This window comes from Equus caballus, chromosome 24 (assembly GCF_041296265.1).
Source record: "Equus caballus isolate H_3958 breed thoroughbred chromosome 24, TB-T2T, whole genome shotgun sequence".
Classification (NCBI taxonomy): domain Eukaryota; kingdom Metazoa; phylum Chordata; class Mammalia; order Perissodactyla; family Equidae; genus Equus; species Equus caballus.
In genome coordinates, this window is record NC_091707.1 from 48699091 (window position 1) to 48724603 (window position 25513).

A 25513-nucleotide genomic window follows, 5' to 3' on the forward strand; every position below is an offset into this window, starting at 1 on the left:
CTAGCCCTCACGTCTGTTTGGGGCATCACATGGTCTTGGGAAGCTGCCTCCACTCACTCAGCGCCACTGGGATCACAGGACTTTGGGGAGACCAATCAGCGCATGCCACCTCCCAGGGCTGCTGGCTCAGAGAGGACATGTGGCCCAAGCTGGTCCAATCAGAGGCAGGCTCAGAACTCTTGCTGGGAATGCTGGGACAAGAACACTCTCCCACTCACTGAGGAGAGGCGGAAGCATGGAGACTGGGCGGCTGGGAGTACTCACCCTGGGACCTGAAAGAGAGGCCTGATGGAGCCAGAACTCAAAAATGGAGCCCAAAGTGAGAAAACAGCTGAAAAAAGGAGAGCAACTGAGTTCTGGTCAGCTCGTCCGACCCCTGGATAAAGCCTCACCTGAAACCAGATCTGCTCCACGTGTGGACTACACTCAGTGAGAGAGGCCTAGCACCCTGCACTGATAAGGACTCTGAGGCAGGGCCAGGGGGGAGTGGAACGCCGGGGTTCATTAGGAGGTCTGTGGGAAGGCGTTGAGTGAGAAGCACTCCAAGGAACAGCCACTCACCCTCACGTGCTCGCTCAACAAGCATTCCTTCAGCACCTACTAACTTCACGGTAGACTGTGGAAACGCAAGAGGAACTGTGACAAAATCAGTCTTTAAGGAAACTCCAATCTTCTCGGGGAAATAACACTAACGCACATGGGGAACAAAAAATTTTATAACAGAATTCAACAAAAAACAAAGCAAAATGTTTCTAGGAAAAGAACACAAGGATCTGGCCCCGCCACTTGTCACCTCTGTGACTACAGGAGCCCCACGCCACATCACTGGGCCACAGCAGCTTGCTGGGCAGACACAGTAAAGGAGACCATCCCTCCGGCTCTATGATTCCAAGACCCAAAACGTGGAATGGTGGTATAACAAGAGAGGGGCTCAGAGAGAAGGCTGGGGGTAAGGGCAGCCATTCACCAGCTGTTGTCATTGTGGGCTGAATTGTGTCACCTCAATAGATCTGTTCAAGTCCTAACCCCCCATACTTGTGGATGTGACCCTATTTGGAAATAGCGTCTTTTACACCCATAATCAAGTCAAGATGGGGTCATGCTGGATTAGGGTGAGCCCGAACGCATCGACTGGTGCCTTTAAGATGGAGAAAATCTGAAGACAGAAACATACAAGGAGAAGGCCACGTGAAGATGGAGACAGCAACTGAAACCATGGGGCTACAAGGAAAGGATCAGCAAGCGCTGCCAGCCACCACCAGAAGCCGGGAGACAGGCACGGAGCAGACTCTCTCTCAGGCCCTCCAGGAGAAGCCAACCCTGCAGACACCTTGGTTTTAGACTTCAGCCTCCTTATCCATCACACAATAAATTTCTGTTGTTTTAAGCCACTCGGTTCATGGTACTTTGTCACGGCAGCCCCAGGGAATGAATACACCAGCTTAATTCACCCCACTCCCCGCCCCGTCTACAAGATAGTGTGTGAGGTCAGCAAAGGCCAGGAAAAAAGCCACAATGCTTCTTTTCTAGTAAACCTTATCAACAAAAAAGAAAGCTCCATTTGGAATTACTCTTCTTTTTAGGGAAACTATTTTGGTTCCTAGTAATCATTTTTAAGAGCTCTCAACAGGAAAGCCAGAGATTCATATTTACTTTTCCCCTGAAATCTGCTCCCCCTTGTGTGTCGTGCCAGAGTATCTGTTTATGGGCTCCTCTGTGTCTTTCTCCCTGAATGTTTAAAACATCTTCTCCAGCCCTAAGAGGTAGCTAGGACATTCTTCCCATCCTCACATGCACGAACTCCACGGAGCCTACACGCTCCCCCTGCACACGCATTCTGTAGACCTGAGCGTGAACAGAAGCCACCCCTCTTCCTCCTCCTCCTGAGAGAGGCCACTGTCAGCAGGTTAGCACAGTGACTGGCCCACTGCTCCACTCTTACAGAACAAGCCAGGCAGCTGATGCGGCAGAGCCCACATTTGCCACCCACAGGGGACGTGGGGACGGGCTGAGGGGTGTCCTTCAGGAAGGTTTATCCAGAGCTGCCCTCAGGCCAAGGGGCCGTGCCCGGCTCTTCTCTCCTGCAGCCTCGGCCTCACCAAAGAGCCCGCACCTCTGCTGTGCAGGCCCACCACTGGCCACGCTCCTTTATCAGAACTCGTTCCTGGAACTACGCCTACGCTGCCCCAAGAGCCTGTCATTCATGAGACACCAAGATGCACATATAGGGATGAAATCATACAAATGTCCCCAGGTTAAAAGGTCATCACTCAACAAACTTCACACCACCGACAGTGCCCAGGGCATCGTGCAGGGTGCAGCAGACGCGTGGATGAACCAAAGTCTTCTAGGCTTCATTCCACCGGAGCTATGATCCTGGCCCATGAACTCATGTTCTGGGTTATGACCTGAAAGCACAGAACTATCCTCACCACCTGCCCCCACAACACGCTGGGAAGCAGCTTGTGTAGAGGACCCATTAAGGGACCAGTGGTCAAGAAACCTAGGCTCCCACTGTTATCACCTCCCAGGGTCACCCTGGGCAAGCCCCTTGCCTTCTCAGGGTCTCAGTTGCCTCACCCGTGACTTGACAGTCTACACGGGAGAAAACCAAGGACCGGTATTTACAGAGGCAGATTTCAAGGCCACACATGGGGACTGCTCTAGAACAGGACAAACACCCACTTGCTAGAGGCATTACAGGGGACACACATACTGACTGCCTTCCTTCAAAAAGGAGGCAGTCTCAGAGAGGCGCACTTAGACGGGCTGCCCCAATTCTCCCCCAACAACTGAGTCACATAAAACACGGACACGATCCTCCCACCCCCTCAAAAACCCCCTCCAAGTCCCGAGAAAACTATCTGCGTAGCTGCTGGTTCTGTTCCACTTTTATGCATTACGGCAGCGACCTTTGAAAAGAGAACTCAGAATCATTAAGACATGAACTTAAGCCAAACTCATGAGGGAAGGAGCTAAGAAGCTCGAAGAAACCAAAGGGGAAAAGATCTGACAAGCAGGCACCAACAAGCTTTTGACCCAGGATGAAAGCACCAGTATTAACAGAAGAATTATTCCTAAACACTATCTCTTTTGGGACAAGGACAGAGAGAGCAAAGAGTTTTTCCAATCACCCCACCATCCACAAGTGGATTTTCTTTCAAGCTTTCCAGCTTATCTATTGTATTGCAGGCCTCATGCATTTTCACAAGTCTCTTAGAATCACCAAACTGCTGGAAGGGCGAGTGCCCTATCCCATTTTATCACCGCTCAGAGGAAGAAAGGCCCAAACCATCTCCATGGCAAATAGTAAACACGTTCCTTAGAGGGCCTGCCGAGGAACACCTGGATAGGGCCCTGGAAGTTAGCAGGAGAGCCCGGCTCCCCACAGACTGAAAGAGGGACAGGCAGAAATATCTAGCCCTGGGTCAGCAGGGCCAGGAGGGGGCCTGGAGAACACCAACTGTTTGTCAGAATGGACAGAGGGACAAGGACCAGCCAGACGCTCCCAGCACCCCAGGCCCATGGGATGATGATGCCAAGAGGGGCACTGGGCCCTCTGCTGGACTCGGGGGACTCAAGGTTTCTCCATGGGGAATCTGAGCCCATTGAGAAGAGCGAGATGAACACCAGAGATACCACCTCCTGTGCAGTTCCATCCATGGACAGGAAGTGAGACACAGGGACTTGCTCTCATCTAACAGACAACGCACGCAGAAGTCCTGGGTTCAAATCCTGCCTCTGCCACTTACTCTATGTCTATGAACAAGAAACTGCACTTAATCTCTGAGCGTCTGTTTCTTTGTGTGTGAAAAGTGCATTTTGAATAAAACCTATCTCGGGGAGCTGCGGTGGTTGGCAACAAGGAGGTCAGGGATAGGAAAGGAGTTGGCAGATATAAAAACCAAGAGGGTTCTCATGATTCTGCAACATGGGGATTCTCGTGGCCAAACCTGACCCAAGGTCTCCGAGCTCATGCTGCCCTGCCCTGGCCAGAAACGGGTTCAGACATCAACAGTACCTTTCATGAAGGAGCCAGAGGCGACTACCCGATGAGAAGGAGAGATTAATTACAGTAAAGATAATAATAAATAAAAATAATCATGATTGATAATTTTTAAATAATAGCAGCTACCATTTACCCAGGACTGGCTATATATGCACACCACTGGATAAAATGGTTTTCAAGCAGCATTTCTTCCAATATAAAAATCTGATGAAGTTAGAGCTAAAACTATAACACTTTTAGGAGAAAACACTGTCAATCTTTGTAGGCTTGAATTAGACAATGGTTTCTTAGATGTGATACCAAAAGCACAAGCAAGAAGAGAAAAACTTGGGCCAGCCCGGTGGTGCAGTGGTTAAGTTCACACGTTCCGATTCTCGGTGGCGCCGGGTTCACCGGTTCGGATCCCGGGTGCGGACATGGCACCGCTTGGCACGCCATGCTGTGGTAGGCGTCCCACATATAAAGTGGAGGAAGATGGGCATGGATGTTAGCTCAGGGCTAATCTTCCTCAAAAAAAAAAGAGAGAGGAAAAACTAGATAAATGGAACATCATGCCCAGGAGGAGCTTTTGTGAGTCAAGGATACCGCCCGCCCTGGACCTGGTGCTCTGGACCGAGGGCCCGTACACGGGGTCACCTCCTCACACTCGTGACCCGGTGCTGAAACACCACCCACTGGGCTATGCATGCCTGAGAGCCCCGTGGGCATGGCCTAACTGAGGCAGGATTGGTAAATTCCGCCCCTGGGGACCGCTCTGGAATCTCCTCTCGGGGGTGGGCAGCTGGGCTGGAGGAAGGGGCAGCACAGAGCGCTGGAAGCCACTTCTCCTGTCCGGGCCGAGGCTGCCTCCTCTGTCAAGTGAAGGCCAACGCTGAGAAGGGGTGACACGTGTAGGAGCAGAGATGGAGGCCACCAGACCTGGAGAGGAACCCTGCCTTGCCCACTTGTGCCTCTGGGCCTCCACAAACCTCAATCTTCATCTGGAAAATGGAGATTGTAATAGTTCCTGCCTCGTGGGATTTTTTTAAAAACAGGTTTATTGAGGTGTAATGCACATACCATGCAATTTACCCACTTACAGTCTACAATTCGATGGCTTTTAGTATGTTGACAGAGTTATCAAACCATCAGCACAATTTTAGGACATTTTCATCACCTCAAAAAGAAATCCCACACCTTTGAGTTACCAGCCCTAAGTTCCCCATTCCCCCCAGACCCTGGAAACCACTTTCTGTCTCTGCAGATTTGCCTATTCTGGAGATTCCATAGAAGTGGAGTCATATGTGGTCTTTTGTGACTGGCTTCTTTCACTCAGCACATTTTCAAGGCTCGTCCATGTTGTAGCGTGTGTCGCTGCTTCACTCCTTTTTATGGCTGAATAATATCCCACGGTACGGATATACCATGTTTTGTTTATCTGTTCATTGGCTGACAGACATTTGGATTGTTTCCATTTTACGTCTACTATGAGTAACGCTGCTACAAACATTCGTGTACAAGTTTTTGTGTGGACTAAGCTTTCATTTCTCTTAGTAAGAATGAAAAACACCACAGAACTTCTCAGCTCTTCAGGCACGGATATTTCAGACTGTAATCATGATACTCCATCGTGGTATACAAAATATAGTACTTTCTGGTTTTCAAAAGCTGCCATCACACAAAATATTCGATTTGATTATCAGGGCAATGCCTGTGGGTCGACTGCGTGAACATCCCTATTTTCATTTCCATTTTATAGATGAAGAAACTGAGTCTCTGAGAGGCCCAGTGGCCAGCTCAAGGTCACATGACCAGCTGGGGCTTTGGCAGGATTCAAACCAGCCATTGCAATGGCAAACCCAAGGCCTCCAGGGCATACCTATGACCCACCCAAACACAAGTTATGTGGCTCTAGTGTTTTCAATTCCCAGAAAGTCTAAGGACCCACTTCAAATCTAAGTGCTGAAGAAGCTGTACACAATTCGGTCAGGCAGGTCTAGAACAGGAAAGAGAAGACTGAAGCCTGGGGTCAGTGGTGGGAGGACGAGAACGAAGAGGCTGGGCGCTGCCCAGACCTCCCATGGGACGAGCAGAGGCCCCTGCTGGGTGTCTGGACGGCCGGCTATCTGAACAACAACTGCCTGGGTAGTCGTACCTCAGCAGACACCTCCGGAGCACCACAGCAAGGGCGAGCCTCACACCGCTGTTCTCAGGGAGCTCTCCATCTCTAGCGGGCCGAGATGGGAACAGCCTGGTGAAGGCCAGACAGGAGCCATGCACAGAGCTGGGCAGGCTAAGCACCAGGCCCCCTGCCAAGCCTTCTGCAGGTTAACCTAAAAGCTGGAGGGAGAGGCCGAGCAGCCTTTTAGGAGAATTTTGTAGGATGGGAGGTAAGTTTCAGAAAAGTCCTGCTAGCAGGAGCAGTGTGGGAGGACCAGGCTGGGAGCCATTCGTGGAACACTGATCTGAGAGCACCCAGTTTGTTAGAGAAAGTCCATCTCCTGGTTTGGTAACCAGCCTCCTTTCCTCCAGCACCCCTGTCCCCCACCCCCGGGAGGAGGATGTCACGTGGGAGGACAGAGGCTCTGAGAGTGGAAAGAGAGGGGCAGGGTGGCAGGGAAGGGAAGGAGCAGGGAGCCCATGAGCAGCCCTGGGAGTGACACCGCCCTCCTGGTGGATCTGGCACTAGGCACCTGTGTCTCTGGTTTGTGAAAATTCATCAAGCTGTTCACGTGCGACAGGTACACTTTTCCATGTGTATATTATACTTCAACTAAAAAAACAAAAAAGGAAGCAAGCAAGCACTGGACTGCACAGCACGGCCCTGGATTCCTGTCCCTGCTCTGCAGCCTGGCCTGCCTGCGTCACCCTCTCTGGGATGCCAGTCTCCTATGTGGAGCAGATCAAGGCTGGAAACCGGGCTGCAACTCTGCCTCGCCTCCCCCACAGCCACGGCAGCCGTCACCACTGAGCGTAGCAGCGGTCACTTGGGGGCGACAACAACCTGTTGTGCTAGCCCCAGTGGGACTTCAGAATCCTGAGTCTCTGTTGGTTCTAGAAGTAGGTAAGTGTCAGCACTCAAGACGAACCCCACACGCCATGCACTGAAGAAACTCCCCCGGCAGATTCCCAGGACCCCACGAGTCAGGGTCTGTGAGCTCCAGTTAGCACTCGGCCACCAGACGAACCCCGGGGAGGAACTCCAATTACTTTCTCGTGGCTGTTAAAAACTACTCACGGGGCTTTTATGGGAAAGGAGGTGGCCTCGGGCTTACTCAGCATAATCCTGCTCCTTCTGGCTCTCCCTGAGAGCACAGCGCAAGCCCAGACCTTCCAGCTGATGCCCACAAAGGCTGGCCTTTTAACCAGCTCCTTCCACAAAGTGGCGGGTGAAAGCCAGGAAGCTTCTGGTTCCTAAAGTCTTAATGCCATGATGGGGGTCCTGGCAAGATTCTAGGATGAGTTACTATTATTAATAATTACAATAATAATGGGGATGACAGCAGCTAACCTTTCCTGAAGGCTCGCCAAGTGCAAGACAATGTTCTACACACTTTGCAGGAGTGGACACATTTAATTCCTCACAACAACCCTATGCCTTAGGTCCTATTAGCGGCCCCATTTGACAGACAGGGAAACTGAGCCAGAGCACCTCAGAACCTTGCCCAGGCTCTCCCGGCTAGGAAGTAGCCAAGACGGCTTCTGAGCCCAGGCCATTTGGCTCCAGAGCCCTCTAGTCAGCCAAGCAAGGCATGGGAAGGCCCGGCTTAAGGAAAAGCACCTCAATTCTAGCTACAGCCAGGATGACTCAGGTGCATTCTTTTAAAGTTTATGTTAAAGCAGAAAAGTAAGCCTTTCTCATGTCCTGCCAACCCAAGCCCAGGCCTTTAGCCTGGTGGTTCCGCCCGTGAGACCAGGCACACTGCATTTGGTGCCAGCAGAAGGTAAAGTCAGGAAAAATGGCCCAGAGTTTGCAAATTTCTTTCCCAGAGGCAGAGTCACAGATGGTCAGACCTTGCGAGACCTAAGGGTCCCTTATTCCAGCCCGTCTTTTCAGAAAGGAAGTGGAAATTAGCCCAAGGTCACACAGTGAAGTGGCAGAGGTGACACTGCGGCCCCCTCTGCTCCTTTTACCACCCCAGGGGCCACCCTGGCTCCCTCTTCTTCTAATGGCCCCCGAGGGGCCAGCACATCGGGCCAGAGTCTTTGCATTTGTTCCCATCTTGGATCAAGATAAACTACCATGACTAGAAGAGAGATGCCTCTTAGGAAAGTAAAAAATATGACACGACCAGATGCCAGTGTCCACAGTGGCCTGGGAGGAGGTTCTGCATGGCACCAAGGGAAGGACATGTGTAAGGTCCTCAGGGCTGGCACGTGCTGGACACACAGGCAGGCCACAGTGAACACCTACCGAGTGAAGGATGGGTCCGCATGGAAGGAGAGCGAACAACACAGCAGTGTCGCGGGCCATCGCACCTTCAAAGGCACAGCACACGTCTGCAGACATGCAACCTGTCCCTGGGGGGTCAGCTCCACGTGAGGATGGGGTCATGAGCCAGGCTGAGCAGAGCTTTCTGGGGAGGACAACTGAGGAATCCTCTGGGCAGACCACAGCAGCTGTGAAATCAACCACCATTCACAGACCAACCAAGGCCAGGGCCAAACGTCCCCCAGGCAAAGCCTTCCTGGCACCACCCAGAATACCTGCCTATTCATTACAGCTTACAGAAAACCACACCACAGGTAGTCCTGAGGAATCCACGCTAAGCCAGGGAGCCGTGATGTAACACAATGGGCCCGGCAGCCAACCACAGTCCTGGCTAAACCCTAGCACCCACAGCTGTTCAAGAACCACAGGCCAGGGGTCTGAAGAGGCAGCCAGGTCTGGCATGGAGCTGGGGCTGGAAATTCATGCAGCTCAACTTTGGGAGCGGGCTACTGGAGGCCAAGAGAAGATTGCAGCAGTGGCCAGCAGACACCAGGGGCAGGCAGGACCACCAAGTTCAGCCACACGGGGTGCCATTTGCAGAGTCTATCACCGAGCTTGTGGAGTGTGCAATCTGTGTAACAGTCCCTGACAGTCAGCCAAGGCTTCTGCCTTCCAATTACTGGCAGACCACCTCTTTCAGCCCAGTGCACCTAGCCAGTCCCAATTCCAGCACAAAGACCCCGAGACACTGTGAAAATTAAGGCAAAGGCAGAGTCAAGAAATCTGGCTTCAAGTTCTAGAACTGCCATTAACTTTACGAGTGCTTCTGAAAGTCACTTAAATTCTCTGTATCTCAGATTTCCCCTCTATAAAATGAGAGGGTCAGAAAACGCATTTATAACATCCTTTCTGACTTGTAAGTCCCAGGATTCTTTGATTCTGTGCTGTGAAGAATGAACAAACAAAGCTCTTAGACAACCCCAGAATGGAGGAGCCAGACCATTTCCCCAGGTGGAGACATCCACATGCGGGAGGCTGGGGCTTGCTGCCCTGGAGCACACCCACCCGATGCGTAATGACCACAAAGGACCCGATCTCGGCAGGGCAAGGAGGCACGTGCCCGGAACTGTAGAGAGAAGAGGGCGAGCAGGCCAGCCATACGAGTGACAGACACACAACGGCTCCGTGTCATGGACAGACGCCCGTTCACTCACTCAGGCAAGACCATCCAGCCCCCAAGGCTGTGTTTCTGTGCAGTGCTAAGGCGATTCTCCCTTTCTTACAGACTCAGCCCTGGCGTGAGGAGGGCATCTCCTCTAACCTTTCTAAAATCCTCAGGGGAGGTGGGCCTCCGTGCCGGCAGACACCTTGGTCTTAATCAATCCTCGTCACTATTCTGGAGAGATCGCTAGTGTCTGAGCACTAAGCCTGAGGCCCCCCAGAGGGCACGAGACCAGGGACAGCGGGATCCCTAGGAAGTGTGTGTGTATGTGTGTGTGTGTGTGTGTGTGTATGGGGGGGCACCTCTTCAGCTGCAGAGCAGCACATTCTGCCCACCCTAACTGGGGGCTCCTCAGTGGGAGAGGTGTGGGGGGACTGGTGATCACAGAGTAGAGGAGTGTGGCCATGAGGGAATGCACAGGGGTGCAGGTAGGGAGGGGGGAGAAGGGGAGGAGAGAGGGTTTCCAGAGGACGGTGATACTGAACCACAAAGGGTCACAGGCATCCCAAGCAGAGGGACAGCAAAAGCAAAGGCACAGGTGAGGTGCCCGGCGTGGCTGGGTGGATGTAGGTGTCAAAGGGGAGGTCATGTTAAAGCAGACGGCGGGACAGACAGCTGGAGACACACCAGCCAAGGAATTTGGACGTGATCCTAAAGCAACAGGGTCCTGAGCCAGGGAGCGATGGGGCCAGCTCTGAGTTTTGCAGTGAGCAGTCAAGTGCTGTGCAAGGCCCAGCAGCCGAGCTGGGGAGGGACGAGGCCTGTGCAGCGTGTCAGATGCAGTGCTGGCCTTAGGGACATGTGCGCTGGCCTTCGCTGTTTGGGAAGGACTGAGACATTGCCCGACCTTTGGCACAATATGGTCTCTATGACTTGGCAGCACTGGTGAAAGGAAAATCATGACGCCACGTGCCCCCAGGCCTACTGCTCTTCAGACCCATTGTTTAAACCCATGCGCTCAGGCACTCACGGCACAGGGACGAGCACGCAAGCACTGGACAGGAGCAAGGCGGCCCAGGTTCAAAGTGCAGCAAGGCCATGAGCCTGGCACAGATGCTGCCCTTCCCAGGGCCCTGAACGTGTGCGGCAGAAACAACAGATGAGGACGGGACCATTAGGATGCTGGCATTCTCCGATACTCTGCGACTCCATGCCAACTTAAACTGAATGGAAACACCTCCCAAAGGGGGGGATGCGGGCCAGCGCTTGGCTGGTGGGAGTGCAACTAATCTAACTTCTATGGAGAAAAATCAGGTAACAGCCAAAATTACGAATGGATAAAGTCAGCATTTCTATTTCTAGGCATTTATCCCATAGAACTCCCCACAGATGTACAGGAAGATATCCGCACAAGGCTATTTAATCACTGTAGCACGTTTCCACAACACGATCGGAAATGTCCTAAATGTCCCTCAGCAAAGAACTGGTTAAGAAAAGGACATTAAGGCCATTTAACAGAATACTATGCAGCCATCAAAAAGGATGAGGCAGCCCAAAGGGCTGATATGAAATCACTTCCAAGATGTATCATACAGAATGGCTTTGTGTGGGGGAGGAAAGACCTTCTTTGTTCACATACACAGAAACAACCCCCTCCCCCGCCCACCCCACCCCCGAAAAGGTTTAAGGCTGCTGGCACCAACAAGACAGAAACCAGCAGGCTGGGTAGCAGGGGCAGGAGGAGACCCCATTTTTTAATTTGTTGCGTATGCACATATTACCAAAATAGGTCAGGACTGCCAAGAGCCTAGCAGAGACATAGGGAAAGCCACCAGAATCAAAGTCCAATTGCAGAGGGGTAAAATTCATGGTCCCAGGCTGCACTGGATGGAGGTGGGGGAAACGGGAGCATGTGGGAAGGGCAGACGAAGCTTCCATGGAGCAGAAGGCAGCAATAACCCCCATTTATCACTGGTGACGGAGAGACACTCAGAGAACAAGAGGTTCAGAAAGGATGAGGAGAGGTCCGAACACCCAGACCCCACCCTCCAGAATGAACTGTACGGGACCTGCACCAAAGACGCAGAGGGAAACCCCTTTCCACACTGGGGGGTGGGGGGGGAGCTCCTAAGAGAGTGCTTGCATGGGGCAGGCCTGGACCTGAGCACCCAGAAAGACAACAGGTTCTCCTGGGTGTGTGACTTTGCACGCCTGCCTCAGTGTGCACACCTGTGGCCTCCAGGTCACGGGCACCCACAACCGTCCGTCCACCTGGGTCATCTTCCCAGATGGTGTGAGCTGTCATGGTGTCACATGCCTCACGCAGCCCCCCGACAAGCAGGGCGAGCGTGACTGGGAGAAGCCATGGTCCTGTTGGGGGGAAACTGTTGTTGACAGAGCTGGCAGAAGAGTCCACAAAAAAATGTAGCTCTGGCCAAAATATAACCCAGAACACTTCAGAAGAGAGGGCTGGAAGGACACTGAACACTATTCTTCGAGACAGTAAGGGCCTTCTCCCGCCTCTTGCCCAGGCCCCCCACGGAAAACAATACCTCCCTTTCTGTTCCCAGATTTCAGCACCAATTTATAAGCCTTCTCCATTTTCCATCAGCAGGAGGCTGGCAACGTGCCCAGCCAGGCTATTCACCTGACGGTTGTCACACGTCCTGTCACAGTGCCATGACACTACACAGGTCCTCCAGGGAAACAGAGACGGAGGCCACACACGGCCTCTGGAGCTGGGAGGGGCATCTGCAGGGCTGGGTCCTGGTCGGGAGAAGGCATCTCCTCATGGGCTGATGCTAAGCCAGGACAGGCTAGCATTCCCAATCGGGGATCACCGTCTGGGCTGGAGGGGGTCTCAGCAGTCACCTAGCCCAACGGTCACAGCTGAGCAAAGTGGGGACGAGGTCCCAGGCCCTCAGTTCTGCTCCAGCTCAGCAGTAGCACCCTCATTCCTTAAACACCTGTCTTAACCCCTAAGGATGCACCCAGTCCACACACCCGGCGCCTTCTCCATACTCCCGGTGCCTTCTCCACACACCTGCCCAGGTGAGACTGTGCAGCTGCCCCTGCCTTCAGGCAGCTTCCCAGGATCCAGGCCAAAGGCCTGCTCTGCCTGCCCCGCCCGCCGCACCCACAGCCCTCCAGCCAGAGCCCAGCTCTCAGTTCCCAGGACAAGCTGAGGCCTCCCTAATGCCCACAGGCTCCCCGACCTCCTTCGCTGGGTGTGCAAGCCTTACTCACAGCCAGAACTCGGGGTACCCACACTGCTGTCAGCGGGGAAAGAAGGGTCGTCTGGAACCAGTGCAGAGTTTGCAGCATGCTGCTAACTCTGGAACCACTGAGGGTCGCTCAGGCCAGAGGACACCTGGGCCCCTCATGCCTGCACTCAGCCACCCCAGCCTTCCCAGCTTCCAGCCAGGATCTGGCTGCCTGAGAACAGAGACGGCTACTGCTGCCAGAGGCGACCCTGGCAATGATACTGGGTGCTGCAGACAGCTGTCTGCCTTCCTGCTGGCGCCCCAGCCTTCCTGGAACAGGTGGCCATCAGGCACGCTCGGGGGTAGGAGTCATCCTGTCACCAAGCAAGCATCAGCCCGCTGCCCCAAATCCCCACCACGGGGTGCTGACCCATCCTCCCCAGACAGCTGTGGAGCTAGAAAATGGCTCTTGTTCAACTCAGGTGATCAGGGAGAAGACTCTGCATGATGTTACCTGTCCCTAATCCTGTCCTCTCCCCACACCCCTGCTTAGAACTCCTCAAAGAGCTGCCCAGAGCTCCTCAGGGGCCACCAGGCGCCGCTTGGTCTGGCTCCCGCCTGCCCTCCAGCCCAGTTCGCACACTCTCCCCTGGCCACTGTGCTCTGGCCGGAGCCACTTACTCCAGGTCCTCGGGCCTCCGTGCCCACCCTGCAGAAGGGCCTGGGCAGACGCTGCTCCCTCCGCCTGTGCCACAGTCTCCCTCATTTCCCAGGCTCCTCAGGCCTCATCTCAAGCGCTAACTCCTCTAGGAGGCTGCAGGATGAGGTGGTGAGACCCTCCCCATTATCACAGGCCCTGACTTTTCTCCTTCCTAGAACTTACCCCAATCAGAGATGGTGTTACTTTTTCCTCCCTTCACTTGTGTTCCCTTTGTACCACCCCTGCCCCCTCACACACACACACACCACACACACACACACACACTCTCTGTGGGGGCAGGGGCTGCATCCACCTGATCCGTCTTATTTATCATTGAGTCTACAACGTCTTTTATGATTCCTGGCACACAGTAAGTGCTCAGTTAAGACTTGCTGAATGAACAACATGACAGTCATTTGATGAATGATCTCACAGATCAACGTAGAGACTGAGATAAAGGGCCAGGTCAGATGCTGGAAGCCCCGGGGGCGTGGGCTGTGCAGGCAGGGGCTCAGAGAAGGTCCTCGTGCCTCCCTCTGTCTGTCTCGGGAACCCAGGTGGGTAAAGGCTCAGCACCTGCGCAGTCTGACTCCTGGCTGGTGAGAGACTTCATGACTTACTACACAAAGTGGAAGAAAACCACACTGGGGCTTTACTGGGGGCACGCAGCCCACAGGGGCGGCACAGCAGCCAGTCAGGGAGTCTGGCCCCAAGACCGCCCAGGATGAGAGTGGAAGGCGAGTTTTCTGCTGCAGGTGTTGGGAAGTAAAACCCACGGGACTACAGACCTCTCGGCCTACAGGCTGATCTCCAACACCAGACAGTGAGGCCCCGGCATCCACGCTTAGGAAACACGAGCAGCTTTACCAACCCGCTGAGGCTCTCAGAGCTGCTGTGCTCTGAGAAATGAAGGGGTCTCAACCAGGGGTGAATGTGCCCCCCAGGGGACAGCTGGCCACGTCTGGAGACGTTTTCACTCATCACGATTGGGGGTGATCTACAGGCAGCTAGTGGGAAGAGGCCAGGGATGCTGCTGGCCATCCTACAATGCACAGGACAGCCCCACGACCAAGGATGGATCCAGGCCCAACAAGCCAGCAGCCCTTAGGCTGAGGAGTTCCGATGTGATGTGTAGACACATTCTTTCTACAAATGTGGAAAAGGTATTATTAACAAAATGTTAGTATTTTTAAAACCCAACATGCCTCACACCCTGTGCCATAAAACACTCACCGTCCAACAGAGGAACCACGGCCAGTGTGCTGGGGCAGAGCCCAGGCTTCCGGGGCAGCCATCCCCTCCCACTGCACCGCCCAGCGCCATACAAAGTCCAGCTCTGCCCCGGGCTAGCAACAGGGTCAGAAAGTCCCGGGTCTGCCTGGGGGCGGGCCTTCCCTCCACACCAGAAAGGCGACACTAAATGGCACCAACCTCCCCAGGGCAGAAAGAGAGATTCACAGCCACCGCTTGCCTGGCCGGGCCAGGCCGCACAACAGGCAGATTGTGCAGCCATCTCTGCCATGGGAGGAGTGGCCTCGTGACCCCGTGACCCCGGGCAGCAGTCATGGGGAGGGTGACCTTATGGTCACCCCGGGACAGAAGCCATCCGTCCTCTGGGGCCAGAGCCACCAGATATGTCCAGTTCTGTCTCCCTTGGCATCTGTGGCCAGCGTTTGATCATCACGTGGCACCAGCTGTGTCACAGCAATCCTAGACGGTGACGTCTCCCTCAGGTGACCCTGAATCGCTGGGCCTCACACTCCCCAGGGGTCCGTCAGCTGCTGGCCAAAGGCCCCTTGAGGCGCATTTGAAAAGAGCACAGCCACAATCCTGGCTCTGCCATGTTCCCTCTCAGCAACCCCGGGCAGGCGCCTCAACTTCCTTGGGCCTTGGTTTCCTCACCCAAAAAGGGGGGAAGCAATTCCATTTTCCCAGGGATTGACAGATGCACCCAATGAGATAAGAGATGTGGAGTGCCCAGTGCAGAGAGGGCCACCAGGGACCTACTCGGGAAACAGTGGCCTCTCCCGGGGCTCCAAGGTGACCCCCCGAATCCTTCCCTGGCGCCCATGGTTCTTACTCTGTCCCACCAGCCAGGAGGCCCTCACGCCGCCAGGCTCTGCCCCCAAAAGAGACAGAAACTCCTTTAACGTTTGATAATCAGATTAGAAGGCCTCGAACAACAAAACCTTTCATTTCTTCTACTTCAACTCCATCCCCACAGCACACAGTCCAGAGCCCTGTGCTGGCGGCCGCCCAGGAAACATCTGAGGTTGACAGGTTTGAGTCAGCGCAGCTGTGGCATCATTCCTGAGCCCTGGGGGTCCGGAGCAAACCAGAGCTGCGGCCTCGGAGGTGATCACGCTGCTCAGAGAAGCCACCTTTCGAGTTGGGTACAGCCGCTCTCAAAGCCACTGTCTCACACTGCCATCCTGACATATACCCCGCGCAGCAGGCAGGACAACTGAGGCAGGTCAGCTGGAGAGGGGTGGAGCCGACCCCCACCGGCCCCACTTCCTAGACTAAAATCAGCCCACATTTCCGTTCCCCTGTCACAGAGCACATCTCCCATTTGGGGACACTTTCATTATCGCTGTCTCATTGACTCCAGCTATGACTACGAACTCTCAAGTCAGCAGGGACCGACAGCCACAGATAAGCCACAGATAAGAAAAGTACTATTGTCAGGGCAATAATAAGCTGACAGGACTGAGAGCCCACTCAGTGCCAGGCCTACGCCGAGGGCTTCCCATGGGTCTCACACCCAGGCACTGACAGAAAGAGTGGCGAGCGCTTACACCCGTGCACACACTGCAGGCGCTGTTCTAAAGGCACCAAGAATATTAATGGGTTTAAGCCTCACAACGCCCCTCTCAGGCAGTTTAATTATCTTCTTTACTTTTTAGAAGAAAAGGACACTGCGGGGCTGCTGTGTTCCTCTTCACCATATGTGGCTCCCTAGCCTGCAGGCAGGTCCTCTCCCCTGACTTCCTGCAGTCAGTCATGCCCAGGAGGATGGCGTGACCCATGAAAGGTAAGAGTCCACAGCTCGTGTCACTCTGGGGCAGAGCTAAGAGTCAGAACAAGCTTCACGGAGTTCTCTTCCTTCTGCCACCACCTGTCAGCAGCTGCTCCGTCCTCCCAGCTCCCACACCCACAGCAGAGCTGCAGGCGAGCCTCCGATGACGTGTGGCACGAGGCAGAAATGAGAACGTGTGGGTTCCAGGAGCCGCCTGTCACGGCAGTGTGGCTGAGCCTATCCCGCTAGCCTGGAGCAGGAAGGGCCTTCAAAGCCGTCCGTCCGAGCTCCTCAGGAGGAAACTGGGGCCTGCCGCTCGCTACTCCTGGGGGAGACGGGTGGCACTCGGGCGCTTCCTGCCCCGTGGCCAGGCCCCGCATATGCCAGCCTTGCACCTCCAGGATCGTCAAGCTTGGGTTCCCGGGGCTCTGCGTGGTCGACGTGTGTTAACACACTTGGCCTCCTACCAGGACTGTCTCCATTTTCAAGACGAGGAAACTGAAGCACAGAGGAAGGTAAAGACCTGCCCAAGGCCGGCCAGCAGGAAGTGGTGGGGAGAGCTTGGAACCCAGGCAGCGGGCTCCAATACCAGTGTCCCTAACCACTGTGCTATGGGGCCCAACAGTCTAAAGGTGGAGAAGGCAACTCTGCAGGCTCTAGGCACCAACATGGACAGGACATGAGGGCTCTAGGAGGGTATACAAATGGCCAAGGAGCACACCAAAAGACACCTGACACCATTAGCATCATTAAGTCAAAACCACAAGATGCCACTTCACCCCCACTAGAAGGGCTAAAAGTCAAAGTCAGATAGTAAGTGTGGCTGAGGATATGGAGAAACTAGAACCTTCACACACTGCTGGCGGGAACAGAAAATGGTGCAGCCACTGGGGAAAACAGTCTGGTGGGTCCTCAATGACCACATGACCCCACAATTCTACTTACCCAAGAGAAATGAAAACACACATCCCCACAAAACGTACACGTGAACGTTTATAGCAGTGCTATTCATAGGAGCCAAGAGAAGGAAATGGCCCAAACAGCCATCAGCTGACAATGTGGTCCGTCCACACCACGAACAATAGTCGGCCATGAAAAGAATGAAGCACGGATTGATGCTACAACATGGACGAACCTCGAAAACATTACGCTGCGTGAAAGAAGCCAGTCCCAAAACATAGCATATTCTACGATCTCTTTCATCTGAAAGCCCAGAAGAGGTAAATCTTTAGAGACAGAAAGCACTGGCTGCTTAGCGCTGGGAGGGGGGTGACAGTTAAAGGTTACAGGGCTTCTGAGGTGATGAAAACGTTCTAAAACTGAGTGTGGTGGTGCTTTAACACGCCCGTGAACACCCTGAAAACCACTGGGTCATACACTTTGAATGAGTTTATTGTATGGTATGAGTTATAGCTCAATAAACCTGACTTTTTTTTAATGATAAGGGGTAGGGGATGGGATGGGGAGCTGGGCTACTGAGGGTCGATTTGATACTGTTTCCTTTGCGGTAAACACTGGTGAAGAACCAACGTGCAAAGTGTACGTTCTCTGCCTGCGTCCACGCCCGTCCACGCCGTGAGGCGAGAGCTCCCTTCCCAGACACATTTTATACAATCAAACAGTGGACTGGGAGCCAAGAGGTGAGTAGGGCGTTGTCCTTCGTGGGCCTATGGGTGCCGGGCGCTGCTCAGAGGCTGGCCTGTCACAGCTGAGGGGGGGGTGTCCAGGACCACAGGGGCACTGGGGTGAGGAGGGGGCACTGCGAAGCACGAGCCCCCTCTTCATATCAGACACTGCCAGACACCAGCGACCACGGTGTCCTCACTGCCCAGAGTTCATCTCACACTGGCAACGCCCCATCCCAAACAGGCTTCTCTCTGTTCCAATTAAATCTGATCTTATCACCCCCCCACCCAGCCTGCAGGATAGAGTCCAGGCCCCCCAGTCTGCCGAGAAAAAGCCCTCTCTCCAACGTTATTGTCCTGCTGCTCTGACACCCATGAGGCACGCCCACACGCACCCAACAGGCAGCGCTATGTGCCTCACGACCCCGCCTGGCCTCTGCCTTCGTGTCCCGCTCTCAGCTGCCCACTGGAGCCGCCTGCTCCCTCTGCTGACCAGGTGCTCTGCACAAGGCCAGTGCCCATGATGTTCTTTCACTTCACAAACGCGTAGGCACAATTCCTACGTACCGGGCACCGTGTGTGGCCATGAGCTTGAGGCAGACACAATCCCTGCCACTGTGGAGCTAACCCCCAAATGAAGAGATGGCAGTAGCAACAGAAAAAGAATCACGAACTTCCAAATGGAAGGAAGAAAGAGTGCAAAGTTATGAGGGTCTGGGACGGGGGATGTGTCCTCGGTCGGATGATCAGGGAGACATCCCTGAGGAAGGGGCACCTGAGCCGGGAGCTGAAGGTCAGGATGGAATTCCAAGCATGGGATGGCTTGTGCAAAGGCACTGAGGTGGGCAAGAGCTCAGAGCCTGAGCAGCTGCTGTGGGGGGGCCAGCTTGGCAAGAAGGGGCGGCTGGGCAAGATGAAGCTGGGGAAGGAGGCAGGTGCCAGATCACTCAGTCCTCACGGGCCACGTTAAATGGTGCAGCCTTGATCACACCAAAATGAGGAGGCGTGGAATGGTTTTAAGCCAGGACGTGCAGTGATCAGGTCTGTGTTTGTCCTAGCTGATGACTCTGGGGGCTACGATGGCAGGTCCTGGTTTCCCCAGAGGTCTCTCCTCCTGGGCTAGGAATTTGCATGGGCAGTGATCTGTAAACAGTGTGCCACGGCAGAGGAAGCTGTCCTTGTGCCCAGACTGGGGGCTCGGGGACTATCTGGGGGACTCAATATCTTTCCAGCTAATCAAGATGGCGAGAAGAGGCGACCATTTAGACTCAAACCTCCTTCTTCTAAGCTCATTCAGGGAAAATCCCACGAAGATCCACCTAGACAGCTCCACGTGCCTCCTGGAGCATGATTCCAGGAACCATTCTGGGCAACTTGGAGGCTGGCAGGGGCAGCAGGTGGAAGACCAGCCCTGGCCACACCTGACAGGTGGCCCCAGAAGCCACAGTGAGAAGAAGGTTCTCCATGCTCCCCTGAGGAAGCAGCTCGAGCAGCGAGGACACCCCTGAGCACAGGACAGGGACCTCCCCACTGCCCAGCCCCATTCAAGGGACCATTGCCTGGATCTGTTCACTAATAATCACTGATAACTGAATCTCGGGCAGAGCCGCGGTGGCACGAGGCTGCTGGCTCCACATGAACCTTGGCGCAGAAAACAACTGAATCATCCTGAGGATTCTGCAAGCCAAGCCCTCTTGAGGCCCATCAGAAAAAAGAAGAAAGGCTTGGGAGTGGAGGGGTTCCTACGGCAACCAGCTTTAGTGATCTGCAATAAGCCCCAGGCCCATACCCTCCAACCTGCCCACAAAGTGTAGCCAGGAAAAAAAGCATCATCTGTCAGCTCTGAGAATTCCTTTCCATCCCCGGGACCTGGAGGTTTCAGGGAAGCATCCCACAGGCAGAATGCTTCAGGGCTGTCAGTAGGATCTCAGACAGGTCAAAGCAGCCCCAAACCACTTCCCCAGGAACCTGAGTATGGCCTTTGGAGAAGGCCCTTCGAGCTGGGCCTTCCATCCTACTCTTGGCCTTGCTCACAACAAAATGCAGAAAGGCCAGCTTTGCAAACCCAAGCCCTGGGCTCTGCTTTTCCACCTCTGACAGGGCTTCCCTCTGCCTCTCTGGTCCCTGCGTTCCCTACCCACCCAAGCCGTGTCTCCCTGTTAATATCTTGAGAATAAATTCTAAAACAGGAATCTGAAAACAATGGCATGACCAAGGTCAAGTTTCAGTCTATCTGGTCTGGCTCTGAACTTGGATCTCTCGCATCCTAAGCGGAGGGGAGGACCGGGTCAGCGCGGACAGCACCGCGCCTGGCGGCAGGAGGAAGGCCTGCGTGCCGCTGAGGGGGCCTCTTCCCCGGCATCTCTGCATCCCCCTCTACGCCAGCCCCCGCCCACCTCCTCTCTTCCTGGGGCCTCTGGAAAGTGCAGCCTGTCACCCTTTTCCCCAAAGGATTGTTCTCTTCACAAAGGAGGAAACGTCCTGGCCTTATCAGATATCCGGCTTCATGCTGAGGCACGGACTGCTACATTGGAAATTTATCCCAGAAGTTCCAAGGCTGCAAGGTTAGCCTGAGGTCACCTCAGTCATCGGAGGGCCACTGGGAGAGTGAGTGTGCCTGGGAGGGACCCAGCCCAGACCCTCCCTGGGAAATGCACGCAGCGGCTGAAACCCTTAAGCCACACATCCCTAGTCCCCCGACCTGCTCTCTCTGTAACCTTCTTTCCCGTCAAGAACAGGAACACAGGGGACACAGTTCTCCTTTACCAGTCAGCTGGGCTGTGGGCTGTGTGTCTGGGGAAGTGTGGGGGGCAATCCCCACAGGGGCGGCTGTCCCATCACTCTCCGGGTACCGGGGCTGGCCGTGGGTGGCAGACCTTCAGCTGGAGGGACAGTAGTGCCACAAGCAACAGTGGTGGCTGTACTGGCCTAGCAGCAGGCGTGGCAGTCAGCACTCAGCAGACAGCAGGCCCTTTCGTATCCACCGACATGTACTCCTCACTGCGACCTGCCCACCCCAAGAAGGAGGAACTCTCAGCATCCCCATTCTTCAGAAGAGGAAACTAAGGCTTGGGGAGGTCACCGGATCCAGCTGGCATCAACTTCCCACTAAGCGCTCACGGGGCCCAAGCAGTGTGCAAAGTGCTTCATCTGCGTCAATTACTGCCCCCAGCAGTGTATAGGTTTTCCTGTCCTAACACCATCGTACAGATAAGGAAACTGAGGCTTGGAGCCTCCTGGGGAGCCCAAACACGCCTCCCCCGTGGCCTCCAGCCCTGTGAAGGAGGGACGGACTTCAGGCACGGGCAAGGCAAAGGCCCAGGAGGGCACGACGTGAGGACAGCACACCCCCCTTCAGGCGGGGGGGGGGGGGGGAACCACAGCAGAACCATGAGCAGGCCACCGTTATTCTGGGGCCACACGGGACACAGCAATCTATGAGAGTCGGCGAAGGAGGGGGTGAGACCCTCGGGGAAGTGAGGGAGGCTGGGGTCACTGACCCCGACACAGGGAGAAAGAAATGCCGTCAGCACAAGGGCTACTGTGTGGCGAGGAGGGGAGCTAGCGAGAGTGCCCTCTGTCCTGAGAAAGGACAGGACACCAAGTCCCCAACCATCTCCACTGGGAAGTGCTCGCTCAGGCAGCCCTCCCCCAGGGAGGCCTCTCCTTGGCTGCATTTCCACGGATAATAGGACTTTGTTTCTCATGACCCCCGAGCCGCCTTCCAGAGGAATGAATCACGCTCTTGTCCACAACAGAGACCAAGTCAGTGGGGGCAAAGGCAGCACCTCCCAAGGTGTCAGGCGGGTCACCGTGGAGTCAGGACCCAGGCTGTGGGGACATGGGGCTGGGAGGAGGGAACAGCTAAGAGGACTACGTTACGTCAAAGCTTGGAGATGAGCACACAGGGGTCAAAGCAACGAGCACAGAGAGGGGCTTCTCCACCACATCAAGACTTGGGGGCACGTGCGGCTGTTCCAGTGTAAAAGCCCTCGGGTGTCCCTTTCTCTAAGCCCGGCAAGAGGGTTGCAGCCCTTGTGCCAGCTCAGAACCACTGGCAGTGGCTGTGTGTGTGCATGTGCTGAGGATGTGGAGGCCACATGTGGACTCGGCAGCACTCTGACCAGTGAATCATGTCCAGAGAGGTAGAGGGCGGCGGTTCTGCCCTGGTTCAATCCCCTTTCACAGCCAACAAGACAGAGGCCCTGGCAGCAAAGCACCTGCCCACAAGCCCGTGTCTCGGCAGCGGCAGAGCCACTACCACAGACCACACAGCAAGACAGCTGCTCTAGCTTTAGAAACGCACAGATCCGCTCCCTCCTCAGCATCCTCACTCACCTGGAACCTGTGCACCAGCTCCAGGGACTGGCTGTCGTTCTGGTCAGCTTCGAGGATGACATCGGTCAGCTTGTGGATGATGACGTCCAGGGGGCCCTGCTCCTCGATTGGCCGGCTAAGGTTCAGCTGCAGGGGGACACAGAGAAAAAGAACAACTTCAGCAGCTGAGCCCACTACCCTGTGCTATCCTCACCCTCTGCCTGCCCCTGCAGCCCTGAGAAGGGGGTGGGAGGAGGGCCGCACACACAGGAAATAAAGACAGGACCGCCAGGCCAAACCCGCTGAGATCCCAGACCTCCTCCGGAGCAGGCCCCATGTTTGTACTTCTGTCCCCGGGCCCCGTGCTACCCAGGATACAGAAGACACACACAGGAAATCAAGGTGACAAAGGATTCACTGGTCAAGCGAGTGCCACTGTGAAATTGCTTCACAGAGAAAGTGTTTAATGAAGATGTCCCCTCTGCCCAACAGCTGAGATTTTTCAGGTAGGGAAACCAAGGCTCAGCAAGGTGGAGTAAAGCAACTGAAGTCACACAGCCAGCTCTGAACTGAGACCCAAGCAGGTAATCTTTCTACAAAACACAGAAAGTCTCGCAAGGCTGTGATCTTCACCAATCTGAGAGCTGCTGCTCCCAGAGATCAGGCACTTGCCCTTCACACTGAGATCAGGGCTTACCATGACAAAGCAAAAGCGAGCGGGGCTGCCTGGAACCTGTGATGCTCTGCCTGCCCTGCTCCGCTGGGGGCATGATTATTTTTTCAAGAGCGTGGGGTTAGGAAGATCGGTCCCCAAGGGAGCCAGAGCCGCCGGCTGACAGACAGTCGGCATCACCTCACCCCAAGGCAAGAGCACCTGCCAACAGCTGGGGCAGCCTGACACCGCGCTTCCTGACCCGCCAGATGTCTGCCGTCCGGCACGCAGCCACCACCACCTGCAAAGCCGGTCCCTCAGAGGCAGCGGCGCCAGCCCGGCACCTGGCTGACCCCCAGGATGGCCTCAGCAAAGGCCAGAGAAGGCCACCAGCCTGACCCCCAAGTAGGGCTTCCTCTGGGATTCAAGGCTGATTGTCTCAAAGTTACTGGTAAAGAAATCACAACGACAGCTACAAATGATGGCTCTAGGTAGGCACTGTGCTAAAAGTGACATGCATTTGTTTCGTTTTATTTTCCAACCACGCAATAAGAAGCGAATTCACGAATGAGGAGGGTGGAGAACACAGACTTTTGAAACCTGCCTGGGATCTCATAGCGAGAAAGCGGTGGAGCTCGGATGCAAAGCCAGATCTGAAGCTGTGCTTGTCACTCAATCATCCCCATCCCTGGAGCTCGCCCTGTGCCCTGGGAGGCTGTCCTCTAGAGCCACAACCCCCTGGCTGCCTTGTCCTCTGGCTTCTGGCCGAGTCTGGCCAATTGGAGGCACCAGCAGAAGATGAGAGAGAGAAGTCTAGTGAGTGAGTGTTCCCACCGCCCTCACACCCCGACCATATTTCTGGCAGCAGCTCCAGTCCCTGTCGAGCAAGGCAGCCCCTCTCCCAAGACCACCGCTGTCTCCAGGCTCCCACACCACCTCCCCTCCCCCTGTCCCCTTGGGCCTGGGGTGATGACAGCTTGCACTCTCTGCCTCGCCACCTCCTGCTGCCTCCTTTGACCCTGCCCACACCTTGTCATCCTCCCTTATTTGAACTTTTTTTTCAGTAAACCTTCAGAATGTGCCAGCTCCTTCCTGGTGATATCCTTAACTCTTCTTTTTTTATTGTCTGCCAGGAAAGATGTTAAGGGATTTCCCCGATTTAAAAAAAACAAAACCCCACAGACCACACAGTAAGAAAATACTGAGAAGACATTTCCCGTCCCATGGTGACCAGCCTGTGTACAAAACAAAACAAAGCAAGAATCAGACCAGCTGAGACAGCGAGCATCCCTTCCAGGGCCCCTGGACGAGGAAGGGAAGTGGCACTTGTCCTCATAGCAAGCCCAGCAGCTGAGGACAAAGTTCCCACCCTCACAGACCAGGACACCAAGAGCCCAGAAGGCAAAACGATTGGGGCGAGGCCACGCAGTTGGGAAATGGCCCACTGGGGCCCCAGCTGAGCTGCCAGGTGTCCTGGGCCTGTGCAAAAGCCCAGCTCATCATCCCCCTGGGCCTCAGTTTCCCCTTCGATAAAAACAGGAAACTGCAAGACCTTTCTGGTTCTGTTCGCAGGTTCAGTATCACATTCCCAAATAGCCCCACTTCACAGAAAAAAAACAGAATCTGAAGGAAGGTACAGAAGCCAATGAGAGGTGGTAATGAGAGCAAAGGATGGCAAAGTCTCAAAAGCAGCCATAGACACAAACCCACTTTTGCCATAACTTGTGGTCCACTGCGACAGGCACCCAAACAAGGAGCAAACTGGACAGCCACACGCGTAAGAATGAACGTAGACCATGACCTTTCACCATTCACAAAAATTAACTCAAAATGGATCAAAGACTTGAAGGTAAGACCTGAAACCATACAACTCCTGGAAGATAATATAGGTAATACCCTCTTTGACATCGGTCTCAGAAGGGTCTTTTCAAATACTATGTCTATTCGGACAAGGGAAACAAAAGATAAACAAGTGGGACTTCATCAGACTAAGGAGCTTCTGCAAGGCAAGGGAAAGCAGGGACAAAATGAAAAGAAAACCCACCAACTGGGAGAAAATGTTTGCAAATCACATATCCGATAAGGGGTTAATCTCCAAAATATATAAAGAATCACACAACTGAACAAGAAAATATCAAACAACCTGACCAAAAAATGGGCAGAGGATATGAACAGATACTTTTCCAAAGGAGATATATACATGGCCAATAGGCACATGAAAAGATGTTCAACATCACTAGTCATCAGGGAAACGCAAATCAAAACTGCACTAAGATATCACCTTATACCTGTCAGAATGGCTACAACCACCAAGACAAAAAATAACAAATGTTGGAGAGGATGTGGAGAAAAGGGAACCCTCCTACACTGCTGGTGGGAATGCAAACTGGTGCAGCCACTACGGAAAACAGTATA

At 54.3% G+C, this 25513-nt stretch overlaps 1 protein-coding gene across 2 annotated transcripts in view; it reads right to left on the reverse strand.

The window, feature by feature from the left end:
- ITPK1 (inositol-tetrakisphosphate 1-kinase) overlaps positions 1-25513 on the reverse strand; it is a 172551-nt gene that overhangs the window by 49269 nt on the left and 97769 nt on the right. For both annotated transcript variants that reach the window (XM_023628307.2, XM_070250342.1), the window contains one exon: positions 22468-22593. In XM_023628307.2, the coding sequence (XP_023484075.1) occupies positions 22468-22593 (126 nt within the window). The remainder of the gene's footprint in view (positions 1-22467; positions 22594-25513) is intronic.